This window comes from Misgurnus anguillicaudatus, chromosome 14 (assembly GCF_027580225.2).
Source record: "Misgurnus anguillicaudatus chromosome 14, ASM2758022v2, whole genome shotgun sequence".
NCBI classification, from domain to species: domain Eukaryota; kingdom Metazoa; phylum Chordata; class Actinopteri; order Cypriniformes; family Cobitidae; genus Misgurnus; species Misgurnus anguillicaudatus.
In genome coordinates, this window is record NC_073350.2 from 9,924,369 (window position 1) to 9,948,920 (window position 24,552).

The 24,552-nt window shown below is 37.7% G+C and overlaps 1 protein-coding gene across 1 annotated transcript; it reads right to left on the minus strand.

The window, feature by feature from the left end:
* Positions 1 to 1,413: 1,413 nt before the first annotated feature.
* LOC129428178 (protein NLRC3-like) lies at positions 1,414 to 23,044 on the minus strand. Its single transcript, XM_073875838.1, has 11 exons — positions 22,688 to 23,044; positions 17,030 to 17,148; positions 13,148 to 13,264; positions 12,939 to 13,046; positions 10,945 to 12,762; positions 9,277 to 9,450; positions 8,592 to 8,765; positions 7,887 to 8,060; positions 7,412 to 7,585; positions 2,043 to 2,216; positions 1,414 to 1,601 (listed from the first exon to the last, which is right to left on the minus strand). Exons 2-11 carry the CDS (start codon positions 17,077 to 17,079, stop codon positions 1,463 to 1,465), a joined length of 3,102 nt encoding a protein of 1,033 aa, XP_073731939.1. The 5' UTR covers positions 17,080 to 17,148; positions 22,688 to 23,044; the 3' UTR covers positions 1,414 to 1,462.
* Between the last annotated feature and the right edge of the window lie 1,508 nt (positions 23,045 to 24,552).

A 24,552-nucleotide genomic window follows, 5' to 3' on the forward strand; every position in this document is an offset into this window, starting at 1 on the left:
AACTCATTTATTTAATTTGTAAAAAATCTTGTTTTCAATCAAACTTGCAGTTGGTTTGATTTAAGCCTTCATAAAAAAATACAGCTCAGTATAAACAAAATAAAAACATGATGCATATATATATATATTAGGGCTGTCAATAGATTAAAAAAAATAATCTAGATTAATCGCATGATTTCATGAGTTAACTGCGATTAATTGCAAATTACACATTTTTATCCATTCTAAATTTACCCCAATTTAACACTTTTCAGGTTTTTAATATTCTAATCATATATACATATATAGATGCTTTATGCAAATGTATGTTAACAACAGCCTGTTTACATTTTAACAGAATCACCAGCCATTGTTTTGTATATGAATTTTCCTTTCAGAAGATTTTTCTTTCTCCATTTTTGTTTGCTGCTGCATCATTTGTGACCTGTGCTGGCAAGTTGAGTCGGAATTAGCAAATTTAAAAAAAAAAATAGTTGTTCATATTTTGACATTCTCTATTAAAACATAGAACAATGCATGATTTGTTGAAATATAACAAAATATGACAGAACTACACGTGTTTGAAGTTGAAAGAGTCAAATTACCACAAAAATGTCCACATCCATACATTATATTACCACATCAATACCTTAAAATCACTGGTAAAACTAATAGATTTAGCACACACAAAGCAAAAACATCATCAATGTATGTTCAACTTTTTTTCCTTTTGTTTGATTGACATTGAGACAGACTGCTTAAAATCTAAGTGATCTAATATAATGTTATACATCAGATATTTTTACCCAACAGTTAACCAAACATTTACTTAAAACATAACAGATTATAGAGCCTACCTGCGTGAATTCTTATCAAAGCAGATATTTGTAAAACTGTAATTTTGTGTAGATGTCTATATATCCGGGTCGCGCACTTGCGCGTCTGTGTGCACGCGCTTCAAATGTCAGTCAGTCAGCGTGAGGGGATCGCTTTTGAGTCTTGTCGCTCTTAATAACTCTTTAACATTAATCAGGTACCGAACTTTATCTCTCTTAATGACTATTTTTAACATCAAGCAAGTCCTGCAGTCTATTTTATAAGTCATGCATAAAAGCGAAACCAAAATGAATTGAGACGCATTTTTGTATTAGATTATGCATTAGGAGGACGGTAACGTTACACCTCTCAGACGTATAAATAAAGATCATATCAGATGTCATATCATTTAGAGCATTGGATTTGGTAGACGATTTGCTTAATGTTCTTATTTCTATAAAAACCTTTTACTCATTAAGAGAGAGTCACATTTGTCTGCGTCTCTGTTCATTCAACTATGGGCTGGACCAAGGGTCAAACAGAAATTGCGCGTTGCGTTAATCTCCGTTAATAAAATTAGTGGCGTTAAAATGAATTTGCGTTAACGCGTAATTAACGCGTAATTAACGCGTTAATTTTGACAGCCCTAATATATATAGGTATCTATCTATATAGGATCGACTTTAGGTTTACAATATTTCATATTATTTCCAGAGAGGTCCAGAACTGTCTGTTGTGATGGGTTTGATCTCTGAGCTGAATCCAGAGCAGCACAACCTTCAGCTGTGATACCACAATAACTCAAGCTGTGGAGAAAAACAACACACACTTTAGTTGAGACATTCACATCAGATTCACTGAAAAAATGTATATCTTATTTCAGCATCTAGGACCAGATTTGTGTTTTATGATTCACAATAATTGTGACTGTCTGACTTTACTGTATGTTATCCTGATCATTAAATGCTATAGTTTTTACATTTATGCATTAAGCAGATGCTTTTATTCAAAAGTGACATGCAGTGTATTCAAGCTACACATTTTTTATTAGTATGTGTTCACTGGGAATCGAACCCACAACTGCTATCGCAACTGAGCTACAGGAACAATATTAACAAAATAAATATGATATTTGTTAGGATATTTATTATATAAACAAACATAAATATTGAGCGATGCAGGAAATTTGAAGCACAGATAAAAAAAACTAAGTTTAAAAGGAAACAGGAACACTGAAACAATCTTACTCCATTTTTTTCAGTGTACAGTCAGGATTTTTCAGTACATCAGAAATCATCTTAACCCCTGAATCTCCAAGATTATTATAAGACAGATTTAGTTCTGTAAGGGTTGATGGGTTTAATCTCAGAGCTGAAGTCAGAGCAGCACAACCTTCAGATGTGATATCACAAAACTTCAAGCTGTAAAACAACAACAACAACAACACACTATCAGTATACAGTGATGAAGGGTTTCCAAATCATAGTATTTCCTTGGCACAAACATTAGAAATCTTACACACCTGCTATATAAAAGTGTCAAACGGGTGAAATTTGGTGAAGCAATTTTAACAGAGACTAGAAAAGGTATTCTTGCGAGTTTAGCCTCATCTCAACGTTTTTTTTTTCTGATTGGCCTTAATGCAGACTGCCAATCAAAATACTTTATGTGATTTTCGTCAGGTTCTGACCAATCATTTGGAGCGTCCTTAAAGGGATAGTTCACCCAAAAATAAAAATGTTATCATAAATCACACCCCACTGTGTCATTCCAAACCCGTAAGTCCTTTGATCGTCTTTGGAACACATTTTTAAATATTTTTAATCAAAATGTAGGGGCTTGTGACAAGAGTAAAAAAAGACATTGCCAAAAAATGTATGTGCCATCAGTGGTGCAATCAGAGTATTATGAAGCAACGAGAAAACTTTTGTGTGCAAAGAAAACAAAAACTATCAACATTATTCCAATTTTTTTCCTCCTGTTCGGTCGGTTGTGTGTGCACTCACGGGCAGACTGCGTCCAAAATTTCTAAAACGGCTACCTTAGGAGGCGGCGTTACAAGGCAGGAATACATCAAGGCATGTCTGAATCCAATGTTTGGTTTACTTCCTGACTCCTGAGATTATTTAATCGTCTTGTCCCACAATCTACGCATGTGTGTGTGCTGATTATGTGATTGGTCAAGCCTGGTCGAGTTCAAGAAAATAAAATGGCGGCCAAGAAACCGTCTGGCAGAGGTGGGGGACTCGAGTCACAATTTTCCAACTTGTGACTTGCTTGATTAAAGTATGATAATGACTTGACTTGACTTTGACTTGAGAACAAGTTACTTGAGACTTGACTTGACTTGACGGGGAAGACTCGAAAATGACTTGAACTTATAAATAATAAACAAACATTAATACATTTCTTTAAAATAAAAAATATTATTGTGACGTCAGCACCACTAATCAGCATCTGTGCCTTTAACGCTGCACAAATCAAACCGCGCCAAACATGGCAGACAGTAACGTTAGTCGAGATCCACAAATAGTCTCATTTGGCTATAAAGACTTTGAACTGGACCGTGCCAAAAAAGATTTGCCAGATGCAAAATATGCAAAGCAAAAATATCCGACAGGACAACCACAACGTCAAGAACCATAAGGTAAGAAAGTCATCTCTTTATAGTCAGTTTTACTCTATAAAGATTACGCAATAAATTAACGTTAATCTTAACTGTTTGTCATAATTTGGCCTTGGTTGCATATTATGCTTTAAATGTGACCATTATCATTACTGATACGACTTGTAAATATATATTGGGGAATTAGGCTATAACAGTGGCGTAGCTCTATATTACATGTAGGATAATGTCTGTATTAAATGTGCACATTTTCAAGTGTTTGTGTGGACTGCGTGTGGAAAATGCGCTTGTAGTTGATCTGTGGTCACGAGTCACGACCCACGGTTCGGCTCGCATGTAATTCTATTCGCGGATTGATACGCAAATTTAAAAAGGAAAAGTGTATAATTTGCACGTGTTTTAAGGGCTTGCAAATGTTAACATTCAAGTGATTTTAACCGCAAAAAGTCGCTAAAGTGAGCAGCTTACTGTAACTAAGCGCAGACGCACGTGCGGTTGAATGTGTGTGGTCCAGCTCGTGATCATCTCTAAATCAGAACTCTTGATGTAGACTATAGAGAGAGTTGTGTTACTGTCTCTCACACTGTAGTCCGTTAAAATACATTTGTCGAACAGAGCACTGAAAAACAACAAAGTTTAAGTGCCCTCAATAGTGCGCACACACAAGAGAGACGAGTTTCAAAAACAAGCGAACAAAAAATCTTTCTGTTCTCGACAGGGCACATACAAACAAAATGATCTCCACACCGTATTCTTTTTCTAATAAAACATTTGTTTATTTCTTAAATGTATGTATAGATTAGAGGCAGAAACCAGTCTGTTTTAAAGAGATAGTAGCTTCAATTAACCAACTCAAGTCTGTGTCATTAAATGTAGGGTAACAGATTTGATCCTGAAACATTTTTAGTTATGCTGGTTAAAGTCTCCTGACATCCTGATAGCAATCACTATGTTAAGTTGTTTAAATGTATTTGTAGAAATTTATGTCATCTGTGAAAGGCGTAGGACCAAAAAAATTTCAACCAATCATAGATTTCGGTCCGAACGGACGTTTCCTTTTTTGTCCCTCATACATGAGCGTAATTTGAATGCCCTGTTCAGCGAGGTCATGCAGACACCATACGTCATCGGCGCGTTCACGTGCGCTCACCTCCTGCCTGTAAACAGCGAGAATAGCAAACTTTTCTGCTGGACTGACAACCTACACAGGAGCCACACAATGAAAGACATCTTTTATAACAACAACAGCAAAAACTGCCTGGATCAGCAAAGAGCAAAAACCCAAATGAACATCGGTAACTTTACTGCTTTACCACGAGATGCACACAGCTGCAGGAGGCAAAGGGTCTGAAAGAGTCGTTGCACTGTTTATTTTGGTAAGGTAGGTACGCGATATCTTTGTATTGAGATGGATTCAGATATTCTACTTTGATGAAACATTGTGTTGCTTATGAAATTTGTGTTCGTTTACGGATTAGTGTAACGATATAGTTACTACGTCTACACAACCGAATGTGTGCTTAAACTAATTCTGATGTAAACCAGTTGTTTGGTTCCCTTTCAGTCGGTCACTACGACGTCACGTCGTGACCGACGAATTGGGAAGCGGTTCCCAATTCGTCGGTCACGACGTGACGTCTCCGTTCCCTTCCTTCAGGGAACGAGGGTTACATACGTAACCGAGACGTTCCCTTTCAGTCGGTCACTACGACGTCACGTCGTGACCGACGAATTGGGAAGCGGTTCCCAATTCGTCGGTCACGACGTGACGTCTCCGTTCCCTTCCTTCAGGGAACGAGGGTTACATACGTAACCGAGACGTTATTTTGGAAATGTTATTCACTTTGTACTGCAAAGTTTTCTCACTGGTGAATGAGACATGAGATGTGACCGTCTGATCTGTGCGTGTTCATGTGTTTTGAAAGAAGCGTGACTTTGGATGACGATTTGACTTGAGGGTGGGATCGTGATTTCATTGCTAGGCGGCTACCGCTAGCATTTTTCAAAATGTCAAACCCTACCTTTAAAGGGATAGTTCACCCAAAAATGAAAACTCTGTCATAATTTACCCACCATCATGTTGTCACAAACCTGTAAAAATATAATTGTTGTGAGGAACACAAAGGAAGATACTTTGAGAAATGTAACAAAACCGTTCGCGGACCCCATTCACCTCCATAGTAGGAAAAAAGAATACTATGGAAGTAAATGGGGCCACGAACGGCTTGGTTACAAACATTTCCCAAAACATCTTCCTTTGTGTTGATCAGAACAATGACACCTATGAGGATTTGTAGCAACACGAGGGTGAGTAAATGATGACAGAGCCTTCATTTTTGAGTGAACTATGTTAATCAAACAAAATCAATTCTGTAGCTCTAAAAATAATAAAGAAATAAATAAAGATAATAAATAAAGACGTTATTATTCATTTGATTAGATTGCTTTGCCTAATGCTAATTTTAGACCTATTAAAAAATGTACCCCTATTTATTTTAGTACTGTGACTTGACTTGACTTGAAACTTATTAGGACTCGACTTGACTTGCTTAGGGTGAACCCTTGACTTGACTTGCTTGATTTATCTGAACTGTGTCTTGAGATTGACTCGGATTTGATGGTTTAAGACTTGAGACTTGCTTGGACTTGACATGTGTGACTTGTCCCCACCTCTGCCGTCTGGAGTACAAATTGAGTGTAAATAACGATATATTTTTAGTTCTTACACAACGTTTGATTGCATTTCTAGCGAAAAATTAGTATTGCAGTTTTCAAATATGAGATAAACCCTTAGACCTGTGTGGCTTTATGGATTACTGTGTACTGTGAAATGGTAAAGTTTACTTTCTTACTGTTTGTCACATTTGTCATGTTTACTGTATTAGTTGATAATATAGAGAACTAAACTATTCATATTTATTTACTGTTGTTTATTTATTATATTTAATTAAAAATGAGAATGTAGAAAAAAACAAATGTAGGGAATGAATTTGTTTACTCAGGTTTTGGACACCAAATGGCAAAATAAAGTGCCAAATAAAGTGCACTATATAGGAGATAGTGAGTGGTTTTGATCACACCCATAGTCTGCTTGTGAATGTGCACTCAAATGACCAAGGAGGAAAAACAAATTGTTAAATAAAGTTGTTAGTTTTGTTTTCCTAGCACACAAAAGTGTTCCCTTTGCGTCATAATATTCTTATTGAACCACTGATGGCACATTTTTACTATGTCTTTTCTGGGATTGAATAGTGTCAGTTCAATAGCAGTCTACAGGACACCCACTAACCTCTAGGTTGTCATAAAAATATAAAAAAAATGTGCTTTGAAGGTGATCAAAGAACTTACGGGTTTGGAACTATCCCTTTAAAGTAACAGTTCACTGTGCAATGAGATCTTGCAAGATTAAAACGTCACAAGATTTATGTGGAGGTGAAATGCTGTCTTGTGATATTAGCATAAAATTGAGTTTGTGGAAAAACCTTTAACAGTGTATGCATTATATTCATTATTTTACTGCATGTGCTACAGTTCAGGGGCCTCATGTATAAAACTGTGTGTAGGATTCTTTCTAAAAGTCTACGTACGCACAAAAGGCAAAAATGGCATACACCATTATAAAACAGACTTATAAAACAAAGCAATGTTCCCTGTATAAATCACAGATCACCTGCAAGTGTGCGTACATGAATCATGCTAATATCCCACCCTGCAAGCCCATTCTCCCATCAAGTTTGTTTTTTTATAAATCACAACCTTTGCGTGGGAACTGGCGTACGCACGTTTCCAACCCTGTTTTGTGCGTACGCATGCTTTATACATGAGGCCCCAGGTCCCCAACTTTACATGATTGATAAGAATCATGGAATAAACACATCTGTCAGTGGTAGCGAGGTCAACACTGCTTGCAGCTTTGTTTTAATTATGTATTTCCGTTACTGTAATATTCATTAGTCAGTAGTGTAGGAATGTTTTAATATTTAATCTTACTCAAGTGTCTTCAGTTTACAGTCAGGATTCTTCAGTCTAGCAGAGAGTTGCTTTACTCCTGAATCTCCAAGATTATTATAAGACAGATTCAGATGTCTCAGATATGATGGCTCTGGTATCAAAGCTAAACTAAGAGCTTCACAACCTTCATCTGTGATATAACAATGCTCCAACCTGAAGAGGACACAAACACAGTTTGTTTACACCACAGATCAAATCTACAGTTAAATTTGTTTCTCTTCCTGTCATCTTTTGGTGTGTATGTGCATTTTCATTTTATCTTCATTTATGTGTGTTTTGAGTTTAACTGAAACACATCAGTAAGATTTAAAAGTAAATTAACTTCATTAGTTTATATTTATATTCTTATACAGTCATAAAACCAGATTTATCTCATCAAACATCATTCCACCATTTATTTTTTTAGCTTTTTCTCATCATAATTCATTTTTAATGTTTTCCATAACAATCTTACTTCAGTTTCTCCAGTTTATAGTGAGGTCTCTCCAGTCCAACAGAGATCAACTTCACTCCTGAATCTCCAAGATTATTCCAGGACAGATTCAGTTCTGTCAGGTGTGATGGGTTTGATTTCAGAGCTGAAGCCAGATCAGCACAACCTTTATATGTGACACCACAATAAATCAACCTGTAGCCAACAAAGAAAAACAGTTTGTTCACACACAGATGTGATGAATGAAGTCTTCTTCACCATCTGTCCGACTCTCAACTGAAGCAGACTTGAAGATCATATCACAGTAATGATCAGTGTTAGACAGCTGCAGGAGAAGTTAAAAGGTCCTTTTCAGTTTTTCACTTTTCAGGCACTTACTTCTAAGTTCACAAAGAAGTGAACACAAAATTACAACAGAAAATTTCCTATTTGAATGTAATTTTTAGCTAATATAACATTTGACATTACATCAACGGTGTCTGTTTGACTTTGTCACAATTAAATAAAGCAATAAGCTCTTTGATGAACACTATTTCTTTCTCATTGTTGGGGGTATTTCTATATTTAGGCTGTGTCCGAAATAGCACCCTATACCCTTATTCACTATTCCCTGCATTAGTCCACTAATATAGTTAACTCGAAGAAGTGAACAGCTCAAGTTATTATTTTTTCACTAAGCATTAGTGGAAGAAGGATCAAAGAAAAAAGCGTTTCATTTATTCTTACTCAAGTGTTTTCAGTTTACAGTCAGGATCCTTCAGAACAGTAGAGAGCAGCTTTACTCCTGAATCTTTTATATTATTATAAGACAGATCCAGATGTCTCAAGTGTGATGGGTTTGATATCAGAGCTGAAGTAAGAGCAACACAACCCTCAACTGTGAAATAACAATGATCCAACCTGTAGAGAACAGAGACACACAGTCTGTTAAAGACAGCTAAAAAAAATAATGATCTTACTTTGAGAATTTAGTGTTTTTTTTTTACATTTTCATTTAGGTGTGTTTCTTAATTAGACAGTTAACAGTGACATGGCACCCAATTTCTTATCTTCCTCAAAACATTGCCTCCCTGGCACATTCTCCTGAGGAATGACTTTATTTCTTAGCTGGTCTGCCACCTGTGGTGGTGGTAATCATCATTACTCTAATTAGTCTAATACGTAATTTATACTGAAGTGGCGTGTAGGTTATACACCGTAGGCAATGCATAGGATGTGCAAAGCTCTGCGTAGCCTGACGCGCACCTTGCCAAAAATGATGAAATAGGCTATCAAGTGCCATGATGAATATCAAATATGTTATTGAAATAGAATTCAAATATTATAAGCCTATTACAGATGTTATGGTCTTTATATAGTCTCACTATAATCTATATTTGATTTCTTTCTGAGCATCAGATCACAAACTTACTTTAGTAGCTCCAGTTTACAGTGAGGATTCCTCAGTCCAAGAGAGATCAGCTTTACTCCTAAATCTCTTAGATCATTCCAGCTCAGGTTCAGATCTCTCAGGTGTGATGGGTTTGATCTCAGAGCTGAAGACAAAGCAGCACAACCTTCATCTGTGATAGAACAATTACACAATCTGTAGAAAGAAAAAATAAAGACAAGATCTTAGGCAGGGATCTCTGATGCTGAAGCTACCTAACAACACTGGAGAGATTTGAGTTATTGTTGAAGACATCACAATGACATAAAGAAACTTCACATAGTCTTTCACACAAAACAAAACCTTTGATACCACAACACTAGATCAACAACATTAAACTGTAATGTGATATCTTTTCACTGATCTGTGGCCGGTTGCATAAACATAGCCTTGATGTTAAGACTGCGTCTTAAGAATGAGTCTGACTAACTAGCAATTAGGGCTAATCAGTCTTTTATTTGGATTTAAAATAGACCAATCTATCTTTCTATGTAGCATACCTAAAACAGTTATGATCAGTCTTGAAGAAAAATTAACTAACTAGACTAGTCTTAGAGGTTTATGCAACTGGCCACAGATTATAAGTCACACATCAGATATACTGCTTAAAGAATTAGTTCATAAGAAGTCATGCAAGATGTTTGTCTTTCTTGCTTTATAGAAAAGAAATTAAGTTTTTGGGTAAAAAATTCTTTTTTGTCATATAGTGGACTTCATTTGACCCCCAAAGATTAAAGGTCGTTTTGGGATCGTTTAGAGACCTTTGAAGCTGCTTTAAAACTGAATTGCAATTAGATCCTTCAAACCATTGGGGTCAATTGAAGTCCACTATGAAAAAACATAGTTCACTTAATTTCTTTTCAACTAAAGCAAAAAAGACATAAACATCTTGGGCAACATGGTGGTTAGTAAATTATCAGGAAATTTTCTTTTGAAAGTGGACTGATCCTTTAAAAGATATCAAATCTTCTACTAAATAAAAGCCTGGCACCTGGAGACACCTGCTCTTCAATACACAACATAAGGAAAATAAAACCCATGAAACTCTTTTGGTAAGAATGATTCTCTTAAATTAAAGGGGACATATCATGGAAATCTGACTTTTTCATGTGTAAGTGCTATAATTTGGTACCCAGTGCTTCTATTAACTTAGAAAATGTGAAAAAGATCAAACCAGTAACTTGGTTTTGGTAAACTATTCTCTGCAAGCATGTGAAAAATAGGTCATTGAAATTTGGCCCCCTTGTGATGTCAGAAGGGGATAATACCGCCCCTTAATCTGCACTATCCAATCACTGCACCGCCATTTAGTGCAGAGATCAGCTCATTTGCATTTAAAAGACACACCCCAAAACGCCAAATTTTTGCTTACACCTACAAAGTGGCAATTTTAACATGCTTTAATAAATTATCTATATGATATTTTGAGTTAAAACTTCACATATGTACTCTGAGGACACCAAAGATTTATTTGACATTTTAAAAAAGTCTTGTGAAATGGCCACTTTTAAGAATTAAAAATATGCCTCTATATACATTTCAACAGTCAATTGATTGTTGATAGTTTTAGTATTGTTATGCCTGGCTCAACCCTATACCCCCCCACACACGCACACAATATGTTTAGTCTGATTGTTTAGGTTTACTTACTGAACTTTTTTGGATTCTTTGATCACAGGCTCCAGTCTCACAAGAACTTCATCTGCTTTATTTGCATCTCCAATAAATGTATTTAGATTAAGTTCATCCAGATTCTCAGACATCAACAACACAAAAACTAAAGCTGCCCACTGTGAAGAGGAGAGACTGAACTTTCCTACTGAACTTGATTTTACATAATGTTGAATCTCCTTCACCAGTGAATCATCACCCAGTTCATTCAGACAGTGAATCAGATTGATTGATTTATCTGTAGACAGATTCTCATTGAGCTTTTGTTTAATGTACTCAACAGTTTCCTCTTTCTTGTAGGAGAATCTTCCCATCTGTGTCAGTAGATCCTGTAAGAGAATCTGATTGGACTTCAGTGAAAGGCCCAGAAGAAAACGCAGGAAAAGATCCAGATGTCCATTCTTACTCTTTAAAGATTCATCTACAGCTCGCTGATGGAACCTGGATAATAAAATGTGTTCTGATGATTTATGTTTCTTTATGTCCAACACTTTGTAAAACTGACCAGGTTTAGGACTTTCATCAAACACATTTATGCTGTAGTTTGTGAAGGAGAGGTGAGCATAAAGAGCTGCTAGATGTTCCTGGATGCTCAGATGAACAAAGCAGTAAACTTTCCTCTGATACAAACCAAACTCCTCTCTGAAGATCTGAGTACACAATCCTGAGTAAACTGATGCTTCTGCTTCATCAATGCCACAATCTCTCAGGTCTTCATCATAGAAGATCAGATTGCCTTTCACAAGCTGCTCAAAAGCCAGTTTACCCAGTTTAAAGATCATGTCTTCATCTTCCTTCACTTTCTTCTCATAGTCCTTTTGATGTTTGATGTTTATCTGAATGATCAGGAAGTGTGTGTACATCTGAGTGAGAGTTTTGGGGATCTCTTGACTCTCTGCTTCACTCAACATTCTCTCTAGAACAGTGACTGAAATCCAGCAGAAGACTGGGATGTGACACATGATGTAGAGACTCCTGGATGACTTCAGGTGTGAGATGATTTGATCAGACAGACTCTCATCACTGATTCTCTTCCTGAAGTATTCCTCCTTCTGTGGATCACTGAAGCCTCGTACCTCTGTGACTCGATCAACACACTCAGATGGGATGAGATCAGCTGCTGCTGGTCTGGAGGTGATCCAGATGAGAGCAGATGGAAACAGATTCCCCTTGATGAGGTTTGTCAGCATCACGTCCACTGAGGTTGATTCACTTACATCACACAACCTCACACTGCTGTGAAAATCCAGAGACAGACGACACTCATCCAAACCATCAAAGATGAACAACACTTTATATTCATCACTGAAGATTTCCATTTCTTTTGTTTCTGGGAAGAAAAGATGAAGAAGATCTAAAAGACTGAGTTGTTTGTCTTTCATCAGATTCAGCTCTCTGAAAGGAAGTGGAAATATGAGGTGGACGTCCTGATTCTCTTTCTCTTCAGCCCAGTCCAGAATGAACTTCTGTACAGAGACTGTTTTTCCAATGCCAGCGACTCCCTTTGTCAGCACACTTCTGATGTGTTTGTGTTGTTCAGGTAAAGGTTTAAAGATGTCCTTACATTTGATTGGTGTCTCCTCTGTTGTTGTTCTTCTGGATTGTGTCTCAATCTGTCTCACCTCATGTTCATTACTGATCTCTCCACTTTCACTCTCTGTGATGTACAGCTCTGTGTAGATCTCATTCAGTAGTGTTGGGTTTCTCTCATTTGATGTTACCTCATACAAACACTCAAACTTCTTCCTCAGATTTGATCTGAATGTGCTTTGAACTTCAGCAAACTTACAATCATAACTGAAACAGATTGATACATAAATTAAATTTGCATTTATACACCATAATGAGATAAAATACAAACATACCTACTAAACTAATCTAAACTAATATTATTATAATGTAAATTTAACAAGAACAAAAAACATTAATTGTGTAATATGACAAACATGAAATGAAAAACACTTTGATTTTACCTGAAACTATGAGAGTCTCTTTTATTAGCGTATTGAAAATTGATAGTCTGATCACTCACAGACACTCTGATATGATCTGCTGAGTCTGATTCAGACAACTTTATTGACCTTAAAGAGAGTATAAAGACAATCAGAAACAATCAGACATTCTGATATTAATGGATGAGTTTTTAAGCTCCTATTATCAAATATTTACAGAACTGTTGTACCTCTGATCAGGCGATGTATCTCCACCTTTAAAATTTGTTGGATCAGTCATAGACCAGTCACTCTTCATGGACACACAGCTCATCTCAGGTGAGTTTAATCTCTTCTTATGGACTGATCTGTATCAAGACATTATACAGTAGATGTTTGATAACTGATTTATGTCTTAACCAGACAGAATAATCATATTTATAAAAATGAAGATTTCATCAAATTTCAAAGAAGAATCTTGAGTCTTTGAGTTCATTCTAGTGCTTCAGCTTAGCCTGATGCGCACCTCTCCCAAAATGTAACAACACGTCAATGCTACGCGTGCCGCAAGCTTTGTGGTTGGTCTGCTAGAAAAACCCCTCCACCAGGTCAAAAAGATCTGTCTCATATTTCCTCGCATGCATTTCCGTGATGGTAAAATCATTAAAAGCTATGGGGTAGTTCCTACACAGAACTACTGTAGTGAACAGCGTACAACAAAGCATTCCAGACCCCTCCCAACTGCTACATTTGGACTGGATTTTGGTGGGTTAACACAAACAGATGTCCAGTTCGATCAGATAAGACAACTAACCAGCATCTTTTATTGCCGACCTCAGTGTCAACGCTGAAAGGAAGAAGACTCTTTCTTGATCCACACCATTTATCCTTTTCATCCCCTCGAACCCCCTTCACCCTATCCAAATAGGCCGATCGTAAATTCCTTTAGCACATGCCATGGCTTTACAAAAGTATTGGTTAAACCAAAGGACAAATCTTTACATCCTTCACCAACAAAATGGACTTAAAACCATCACCTATTGACTTCATAATTGTTTAAAGACACTAGCATTCTGAATTACATCTCTGTTTTATGAAACTGTTCAAATAATCACAGTTATTAACATATGAATGAATGAATGCATGTATGATATGATAACATTTTGCTGTCATGTTTATACTTTTTACTCTCAGGACAATGCCAGTGGTATTTTGGAGGTGGTTTGGTAAGTTAAAAATGAATGGATGAAATTCTAAAGACAAAGTTGAACTCTGTACTTTATGCTATGCAAATGAGTTCCTCACAGTGAAGAAAATTGGGCCACATTATGTGGGCTTCCTCTGACATCAACAGCAAATCATGGTTCTACATCAGGAAAGCACCAAGATGCAAACTCCTCCTTATCTAAAGTTATAAAATAACCTTTTTTCTAGACATTACTCACTCTGAATCCTCCTGAAAAATTGAGACATTAAAGGCACGAGTTTTGGAAGGCATTACCTAGAAATAACTGTGAAGGAGGGGGGCTGTTCTTACGCATGCGTTCATTTTAAAAACTCAGTAACTGTCTTTGGATTCTCAGTCGGCGAAAACACCCTCTTTTGCGCCTTTAACAAAGTACCTAAGTTCTGAGTCTCCCGCCTGCGTGTTAGAGATTGAAACTGTCATGATTTCGGTCTTACCGGTCGCTGCGTGTTCTGTTTTTTCCTGTGTTTATTGTGTTTGTTTGACAGCTCCACACGTGCACGCCTCTCACCATTGTTCTCCATCAGCGCTGATTTCTCACGTGCGTCACTCTCACACCTGCCCCTTGTTTGATGCCCAATCGGTTTAGTATAAATATTCCTTGTGTCCTTTGTTCTTTGCAAGTTCGTCTTTGTATGTTCCTGCCACTCTAGTCTTGTCTAGTCCAGTTTTCGTATAAGAGTAATTTGCCTGTGCTTTCTGCTGCTCTTCCCTGTATTTCCAGATCTCCTGTATATCTGCCTTTTCCCCCGGAAGGTCTCTCGTTATCTCCATCGCCTACCTGCGGGTTGTCTGCCCTTTGCCGTCCTCTTCAGTGGTTATCTGTTTGGACATTACCACTCTCTGCCCATCTCGCTGTGCTGAGGATTCTCAGAGTGCTGCTCCGCTTCATTACCCGCTGCCCGGGCTTCTGATCATTATTTCTCTCTCTCTGCCCTCCACAGACTCTCATACTCCTGCGGTGTTCTCACAATCTGTCACCCCGTGGATGTCGTGCAGCTCGAGTAGCACGGCCAGGCGTGAGATTTCCGTGCTCGATGAACGGTTATAGACTGTCAGTACTCCGCTGTTAAAGGAACACCACGCCCCTTTTGATCTCCGCGCAGCGGCCGCTGCCGATCTTCCAGTCGGTTAATCCACCGTTAAAGGAGCCCCTGAAATCTTGTACCTGTGCTCCGGGTCGAGAATTGGACGGTCACTGGGTCCTGGCTGGGGCCTCTTCTCTCTCTTCTATTATCTATTTGTCAATAAAAGCTTCTGCATTGGAATCCTTTGTCTATCATCCCTAACAGAAACGGAGCACCCAGGTTCTAAATCTCCCCAAAGATTGTAACAGGACAAACCAACAAAAAAAACATTGTTCTGAGTCTTCAGCAATGTTTAAGAGACTGAAACAGAGCACCCAGCTTCTGAGTATCCTGCTGAGAGAGACAATAACAGGTCATCGAAAAACCAACCAAATTTCTGAATCTCTTCTTGAGATTTTACAGCTTCTCATTCTGACCACAAGTTCTGAGTTTATCACACCATGTCCCAAACTTCTCGTCCAGAAAGGCAGTCACGGACATCTGCAATAAGGTGAAGCTCAGAAGAGCAAACCTTCACTTCAAGGGACCTTCATCTGCATGTTCCAGATGTGTTAAGGACCTTCTGCACCGGCTACAGGACCGCGTCTGCATGTTCCAGGTCACGAGGATCCTCTCGTTGCTTCCCGGAGATCAGCATTTTCACAGCACTTTGTGTCCAAGGCTGTTGAACTGAAGCTGACTCTTTCCCATTTGCAGCAGATGTGCCACCACTGGACTACTCATTCGGCCACACAAAATGTAAATATCACATAACCAAACCTTTTCCAGAAACCATGGCATTGGTGTTTTGTGTCAATAACTATTTACCATAGATGCTTTTCAATATTGCATAACTGCTTTCTTTAACGTTTAGCAGATAATTATTTAAATATTTTTGTTATGACAAATACATTTTTCATTTTATAAGAAACAGAAAACATTCTGCCATAAATTCAACTCAGTCGCTTCAATTTTCTATTCTTTGTATTTTAGTTTCCATCTTTTTCTCTATTTCACAAAATTGTTTCATTGTGTTTTCTTTATTCAGACATCTAATGTCATTGTGGATAAGCAAGTCATCATTGAGCCGACATATCAGACTGTCGGAAAAGGTGGTGTTTTAAGCTGGAAATGACAAATAAAGTTAAAACAGTCATAGAGTCCGTGCTCTCTTAACTCACCACTGTCAGTCATCATATCTTGAGATGCGGGCACGATCGGGGAGGCTCGCGTTGCAGACCAAAGCGCGAATATAAACACGTGACACAGCTACTCGCACCAGTCACGTGACTCATGCTCTGCATCTCATGCTGTGTGAGATTAAACAGATGCACACGCATCAACTCATAACTGTAATTGCGACCCCGTCCTCTTGCATGCTTTCCAAGTGAAATTCGCTTTATTGCGCTGTTGTTCAGTGTATTGAGAACAGCCCGTCACCCGCGCACTGTGCTCCCAAATTATTTTACAAGTTCGCACATAACTTATTTTAGGCACAAATGCGAGTGAAATACTCACGCTGTAGAGCCCTGTATACTCAATATTACTGTTGTGCAATGCAAAGGAAAATCTTAGGCAGCGTTCGGTGATGGCGCCCCAGGTCCTTGGACTCTGCTTAGGCCTCCCAAAATGGTAAACACGTCACTGTGTAGACAACCAGAAACTTGAAGTAGACTCTTTCCATACAGGTCCCATTGATGTAGGAAATGTTTGGCTCATCCATAACATTCACTTGTCCCAGAGAAGCGGACAAGTGTTAGTGTCAAGCCCTGATAAGTGTGAAAATGAAGAAATACTTATGTAGACTTTAATAAGAATACCTGACTTCTGGAGAATCATCTCCATCTCTGAATGTCTGTGAATCATCCATGAATTATTCAGTCTGATCTCCACTGATGAATCTGATCACCTCCACAGACTCTGAATGGACCAGATGAATCTGATCACAGATAAGAGCATTATTATTATTATAGTTTAGTCTGAAATTGTGAATCAGCACAAAATCTGAACTTGTTGTGAGTCTCTGCGCTGCTGACAAAATCAATTCAGTCAAATTCATTTAAATATGTTACATGTGTTTATGTAAACATCATGCAAGATGTTGTTTAAATGAGGTAAAACCCACAGCAGCATGGAATCATTACATCTGGGTATTTAGCAGATGCTTTTATCCAAAATAACTTACAAAAGTGAGGAAAAACAACAAGACAATTCACCTCATAAAATGTCACAATTAAACACATTGATACTCATGATATCTGTTTTGTAAAATTGCGACAGGTAGATGCACATATTTTTGTGACTTACAGAAATAGTTGTGTTTAGGTGTTCGACTTTATGCGACTTTATAGATAATCGACTTTATCTATATTACATCAGCAAACTTTATGAATAATACAAATCTTAATATATGAGTGAAATTAAATGGCTTCCCTGCTGAAAAACAACTTAAACCACCCTTTGGTTGGTTGGCTGACTTTAGCTGGTTTAAGATGGAAATAGCTGGTTTTTGCTGGTCTCCCAGACTGGTTTTAGCTCATTGGTCAGCTGGCCTTCCAGCCTGGCCAGACTGGTCAAGCTGGTCTCCGAATATGGCCAAGCTTAACATGCAATCACTGTGAGATGATCACAGTCAATCAGAACACAGCACGTTTACACTTGGCAACATCAACTGACTTTTCTATACAGTTAACCGATTGGATCGGTCTTTCCTGCACAATATTTAAAAAAGTCTGCAGAGTAGGGCTGCAACAAAGAATCAATTAAATCGATAAAAATTGTTTACTAAAGGGGATCGCACACCGGCCGCGCAGCTCAGCGCCGCGCCGCGTGGAGTCGTGTCTAGGACAACTCGAAGGTATTGTAAACCGGAAGTGCACATTAAATAGCGCGAGCTTCGTCAGATAGCATATACTTCAAAATGCAAAATATACGTTAGCAGCCAATGTTAATCGTTAATGATTTAGGACAAATATGATGTTATGTAATGTTAAACTATGTGAGTGGCGCTGTGTGGCGCGACAGGGATTTGAGCAACTTCCTGAGTCACAGCTGGGCGGCGCGGACAGGCTTCAGCACCCCTAAAAAGGAGCTCAGCACCCCTAAAACTTGGGGCAAGAAATGTAATTATTCTAAAATGTTCGTTCGTCTTTGACCAGGTTAAATAATGTCCAAAACATACTCCGTAGTTTGTGGTTTAAAATGTATAATAAGGTAGAAAATGAAAACCTCCTTGCTTAGCAAATGGTGTCACCCTCTTCTTCTACTTCTCTGTACCTGCATCGCTTAACCCGACCGTCATTCAGCGCGAGACACACGCAGAGTGAGAATCAGTTAAAAGTGTTGTGATGCAACTTTTTTGTTCAAATCTTACTAAATGTTTACGTTATGTTTATAATGAGCGAGTACATCACGAATCAATCTTTCAAGCCGTGTTTTTGTCTTATAATGAATCACCATGGTACACATATAATAAGTGTTATAATGTGCTAGCTCACCATTAATTAGAAATAAAAAGGTTGGCAAAAAAAAATGCATCTGAAAACTCATCAGATTGATGCTTTAAAATATGTTATTTTAAAAAAATTCTAAGGGGGAGCATGCTCCCGGACCCTAGAGGGGTAATATTCTTCTCATCTTTTTCACCCCTGACCCATTTTCATGCCTGAAAGGTCTCCAAAAAAATCTTTATTTTGGAGTTAGTTGAACCAATGTTAAAATGATAGATATTTTACAATAGACATATTATTGGTTTCTGTAGGAAAAAAGAGCGGGTGGTGGCAGCGGAGCTCATTGGGTGCTCAGCACCCCTAAAGCTCTAACCCTAGAATCGCCTTTGTTGCTCGCAGAGTTCAGCGCTTCATAGACAGGGCAGAGCTAGGGTTGCTAACTGTCCCGTATTAGCTGGGACGTCCCGTATTTTGAGCCTAATTTTTTTTGTCCCGTACGGGACCTCTTGCGTCCCATTTTTTGACTGCTCGCTGATCTAACCAGTGACTGATACAAACAGGCTTGTTCGACTTCATGCAGTGTCAAGAACCGAGTGGCAGATAACATCAAAATCCCGTGAGAGGAGACTGCTTTCGAAATGCTCTTGCTGTACTATGATGTCTTCCACCTGTCAGTTCTTGTAGCACCACAAGCAGCAACACCAGCCGTGCTGATCATGACACTTGAGAATGATCTCTGACACGTTCAATCACAATCAGTATGTAGGGTCAAATAATATGATATCATTCATGTTTTCTTTTTTGCGTTATTTGTACATGTATAAGATCTGCATAGTTACAAAGTTCATCCTCACTTCTGAAGAGATCGCTGATCCAGAGACCTGCCTACATCACCTTAATCTGAAAATCCAACTTCTCTTTAGGTTATTGTTAAAAAATATATTTGTGTGTCTTTTATAGCACTTGGTCATCTTAAGCTATGTTTAAATGTGGTGTATAAATGAACCCTGAACTTACAATGATGGTAATAATTTAATGAATAAGCTTCAAGTGAACTTGAGAGAGAGAGAGAGAGAGAGAGAGAGAGAGAGAGAGAGAGAGAGAGAGAGAGAGAGAAAGAGAGAGAGAGAGAAAGAGCGCACCTGCGCGAGATTGTGTGTGTGTGTGTGTGTGTGTGTGTGTGTGTGTGTGTGTGTGTGTGTGTGCGCGTGAGTGTGCGTGAGTGAGTGTGCGAGTGTGTGCGTCTGCGAGTGTAATGTAGATAACAAGTTCTGACATTCAAACAAATCCTGTTAAATTAGATTTGTATTGTTCTTTATTTTTTATAAATTATTTATTGTTCTGGCAGCTCAGGTGCCACTTTAATTAAAAAAGTCTATATATTTGGCAGATGTAAAGCATACATGTGTATGTTTTTTGCGTACATTTTTTTATTATTATTATAACAGTTCAGGGATGTTCAAGGAGCAACATGTTTGTGCACTTTCAAAAGATTTTAGTCCTGTTTTTGAATAAAGGGTTGGAAATGTTTTAATGTTTTTCTTGTTTTTTTAATCCAATTCATTGATTAATCAAAAAAAGAATCGACAGATAATCGATTATTAAAATAATCGTTAGTTGCAGCCCTACTGTGGAGAATGGCCGGGTGCAATGTCCGCCTGAAATGCTGGGTTTTCTTTTGAAAAGCATTTTCAGTCGAGGGACAATTTACAAATCAAAGACAAGGAAAGGAGTCTCAGTAGTCTCCATACAGGGGTTCTCCATCTTTTTTCTGACAGTTTGCGAGAGAGGGTGCAGCGTTTTGCATGATGTCGACCTGCGAATGCAGACATGATGGCTGGATTGCATTTACATTACACTAAAATTCGATCACAATGCGCCCTCAACTACCTCTGGACCAGGACACCAGGGGCGTCGCTAGACCCCTTTTACTGGGGCACGTGGCCCAGTGTAAATCTTCTGTGCCCCGGTGTAAATCTCAAGTTTAAATTTTAGCAGTTAACTAGTGCAATCCTTTACAAAGACAATCGATCTATATGCATTATAGTTACCCAATTTACGTTTGTAAAACAGACGAAGCAGTCGCATCCATGTCCATGTGCGTCTTTGCGTTCATCCGCGCACAACCGCATTCAAAAGGTGACCCATGCTAGTGAGTTAGCTTATGAAAACATGACGAGACTAAAGTAAGTTTCTAAATAATTATGCTAATATTATTTTGACTCGATCATTACTGGATCCTGTAGATGTACATCAGAAATGTTTTGTGCAAAGCAGGGAAAGGGAAGAAGAAAGGAGAGATAATGAGTTTAAGGGAGATAAGCTAAACTACATCATCACCCTGTCAGGTCTCAAACATTAGAGGAAAAATCTCAGAAAAACCTTTTGTCAAGTCTTGCATTGTTGCTGAGAAAATCAACAGATGTATGTGTTATACTGTTCTGTATTTTCAAATATGAAATAAATATTTAGTTTACTAATATTTAACTCTAGGACACTAACTTACATAACAGTTAACAGTAACTATGACTGAGATTATTAAGTATAGCAGTCATAAAAAGACTGGTTTCTTAAAATATTCTTGTAAAAATAAGTTCAAAAAACAATCATTACTCTCATTGTGTAATGTAGAAAACATTTCTGTCATTATTTCCAAACAACTTATGCCATTTATGTCTCCAAACATGTTAATTATGTTAGGTATGATGAAGATGATTGGCATCTGCCTAAACTTGTATATATGTATCTTTCGCAGTAACTGTACTGTAGAATAGGGGGTAAGCAAAGGACATTGTTTAGAAGTGTTGCACACTTCTTGCACACAGCACACTTTCAAAATCATCCGGATACAGCAAGATAAACCAGCTATGACCAGGCTGGCTGATCAAGCTGGTTTTAGCTGTTTTTCAGCTGGGTTAAGTTTCTTCTAAGGAAGTCTTAAAACATTCTCATGGATCAAAATGTTATTAAATACAAAATTTTACAACTTTTTGTTTTTTCTTCAAGTAGCCTACAAATGTATTCATTTGTAACATGCAACATTAAACACGTGTTCGTACTGTTTATTTTAATGTAAATTATCTTTTTTGTCTGTTTATAAAGAGTAACAGTGTGAAATATTCTTGAATATCTACCTCTGCCTTTACGCTCTGAGTAACAGAAGATTATGCAGCCGAAAAAACTTCCACATTCTTACAGACCTCAGTACTGTACTGAGATGAGATCTGTATCAATGGCATTTTAATGAACAGACTATCCTGGCTTGATAGTAAGATGTTGTGCAAAAGTAAAAGAAAACCAAACTGGACCTAAGATAAAACAAATGTTACGTCTTTCCCAACCTGTAGATAAAAGGAATGCTGGATAATGGGCAGTATTCATAGTTTGTTTGTAACTCTTAGTCATTGACTATAGTACTTTTCACAGATTTGGAGCAGGTTTTAGTTCTAAACATTTGGTAAAATACTCTTAGAGCAAAAAATAAGGAGGATTTAGGACTAACACATTGTTTATAGTTTCTCCTAAATCGCCAATTATGAGCTACTTTTAGGCATAAGATGTTGGTGAAGACGTACAGCTCTCTTATTATTTCCACAACATATTCTGCATGGATCTGATCACTGACTAAAACATTATTACTGTTATTTGATCTAATTTAATTAAAACATTTGAACATGGAAATCTCTGCATTGCTTCTGACAAAATCCATTTAATCATTAAGCTTTTAATATTTTACATGTTTAAATAAACATAATAAATGATGTTGTTTAAATTATGTGAAACCCACAGCTTAAATCATTACATTTACATTTTGTCAAAAACTGAGCGATTCATCTCAGAGACAATAATTAAGAAGTGCTACACAATGTTACTTCCAGCTTAGTTTCAACCGTTCTTAAAGCAATGATATTAAACTAATAACAGTAATAGTTTCATAAAAATAATATGAATATGATTTAATCTGATTTTATATAAATATACATCTAGTAAAATAACAAAACTAGCGTTTAAGTGACTCAAAGCACTTACCTCAATGAAAATATTTCTAGATACTCGAGTCAAAGTTAGCATCAAGTACACGTAAGGGTCTTTAAACGTTATAACTGGACACTTTGATACTCAAGCTTTCAGTTTTAAAGAAGTGCGTTTGTTTTCAGGTGTAAATGGCGACAGACCAAGATGCATAATACCGCAAGAGCGAGTCGAAAGCACTGAGAGCAGCTTGCTCTCATGATATTTTGTTTTAATCAGATGACAATCGATAGCAATCTGTCATTCTAAACGTTTCACTTTCATTATTGTTAATGTTTGTTTAAATACATCAGCTGACAGCAAACCTTATAAACAAGATTAGTGAGATTAAATAGGTTTAAGTTTTTTATCAAAATGTTACTAAATACAGAATTGTAAAATAAAAAAATACATGTTTCTCAAAGATTATCTACTTCTGCATGTATTCAACACACTAACAGGTGCAGTCGATGACAGCAGAAAGTTGTGCAGCCAGAAAAACTTCATTCACCTAGCCCTCACCCTGCGATCCAACAGGTCCCAGACATGCTCAAAGGGATTGAGATCCGGGCTTGTCGCTGGCCATGGCAGAACACTGATATTTTTTGCCACTCCTGTCTGGTCCAGCGAAGGTGGGTTTATGCCCATAGGGGGCGTTGTTGCTGGTGATGTCTGGTAAGAACCTGCCTTACAACAGGCCTACAAGCCCTCAGTCCAGCCTCTCTCAGCCTATTGCTGACAGTCTGAGCACTGATGGAGGGATTGTGTGTTCCTGGTGTGACTCGGGCAGTTGTTGTGGCCATCCTGTTCCTGTCACGCAGGTGTGATATTCGGATGAACCGATCCTGTGCAGGTGTTGTTACACATGGTCTTCCACTGCGAGGATGATCAGCTGTCCTTCCTGTTGCTGTCTTAGGCGTCTCACAGTGCGGACATGGCAATTTATTGCCTTAGCCACATCAGCAGTATCATGCCTCCCTCCAGCATGCCTAATGCACATTCACGCAGACGAGCAGGGACCCTGGGCATCTTTCTTTGGGTGTTTTCACAGTCGGTAAACAAGTCTCTTTAGTGTCCTGCATTTTTACAACTGTGACATTAAATGCCTACTCTCTGTAAGCTGTTAAGGTCTTTACAACCATTCCACAGGTGCATGTTAATTAAATGATTATGGTTAATTGAACATGCATGGAAAACAATGTTTAAACCCTTTACAATGAAGATCTGTAAAGTTATTTGGATTTTTACAACATTACTGTATTGTTGAAATACACAGTCCTGAAAAAGGGACGTCAAAAAAGCTTGAAAAAAGAACCTGAAGCAGAAAATTTGAGTTAACAAATTGAAAGAAAACTACGCCTCTACTCTCATTTGTGTTATTACATATCCGGCAGTGTACTTTTAGAATCTAAAATTTAGATAATAGACCCTTTTACTGTTGGTACACAATGATGATGTGGCAACGTATGCACGCGCAGTTTGGCAACGGAAGTATGGCAAGAATCAGCAATGAAGCAAAACAGACAGAGAGTTATTTTAAAAAGTTGACTCAACACAGCTACCAGATCCGTGTATAGTGGAGTGGATAGAAGATGTTAGCAGATGACCAAATATAAAGTGTCCAGATACATATATACGTATATTAGTATATTATATTAGTGCAACCAAACGCAACAACTAGACATTTTGATGCTGGGATACCGTTTTAATAAACTTTCTGAGTTTGCTAACATGTTGGAACCACTGGAGATCAACACCACTTCTGTTGCCTAAATGCACAGGCTATTTCATCACGTAGGCTGTAAAAGGGTCTATAGAAATGTTATTCACAGTTTATTTATTTTTCTGACCTTTATTTAAATATAAAGTGTGTGTTGAAAGTG

Bases quoted from the DNA above. Each gene is read 5' to 3' on its own strand.
- LOC129428178 (XM_073875838.1), bottom strand. From the start codon at position 17,079: ATGGATGATTCACAGACATTCAGAGATGGAGATGATTCTCCAGAAGTC. The intron at 8,061-8,591 runs GTAAGAATAAAT...TGTTGGCTACAG, and splicing joins TGTAAACTGAAAACACTTGA to GTTGATTTATTGTGGTGTCA. The intron at 7,586-7,886 runs GTAAGATTGTTA...TGTCCTCTTCAG, and splicing joins TATAAACTGGAGAAACTGAA to GTTGGAGCATTGTTATATCA.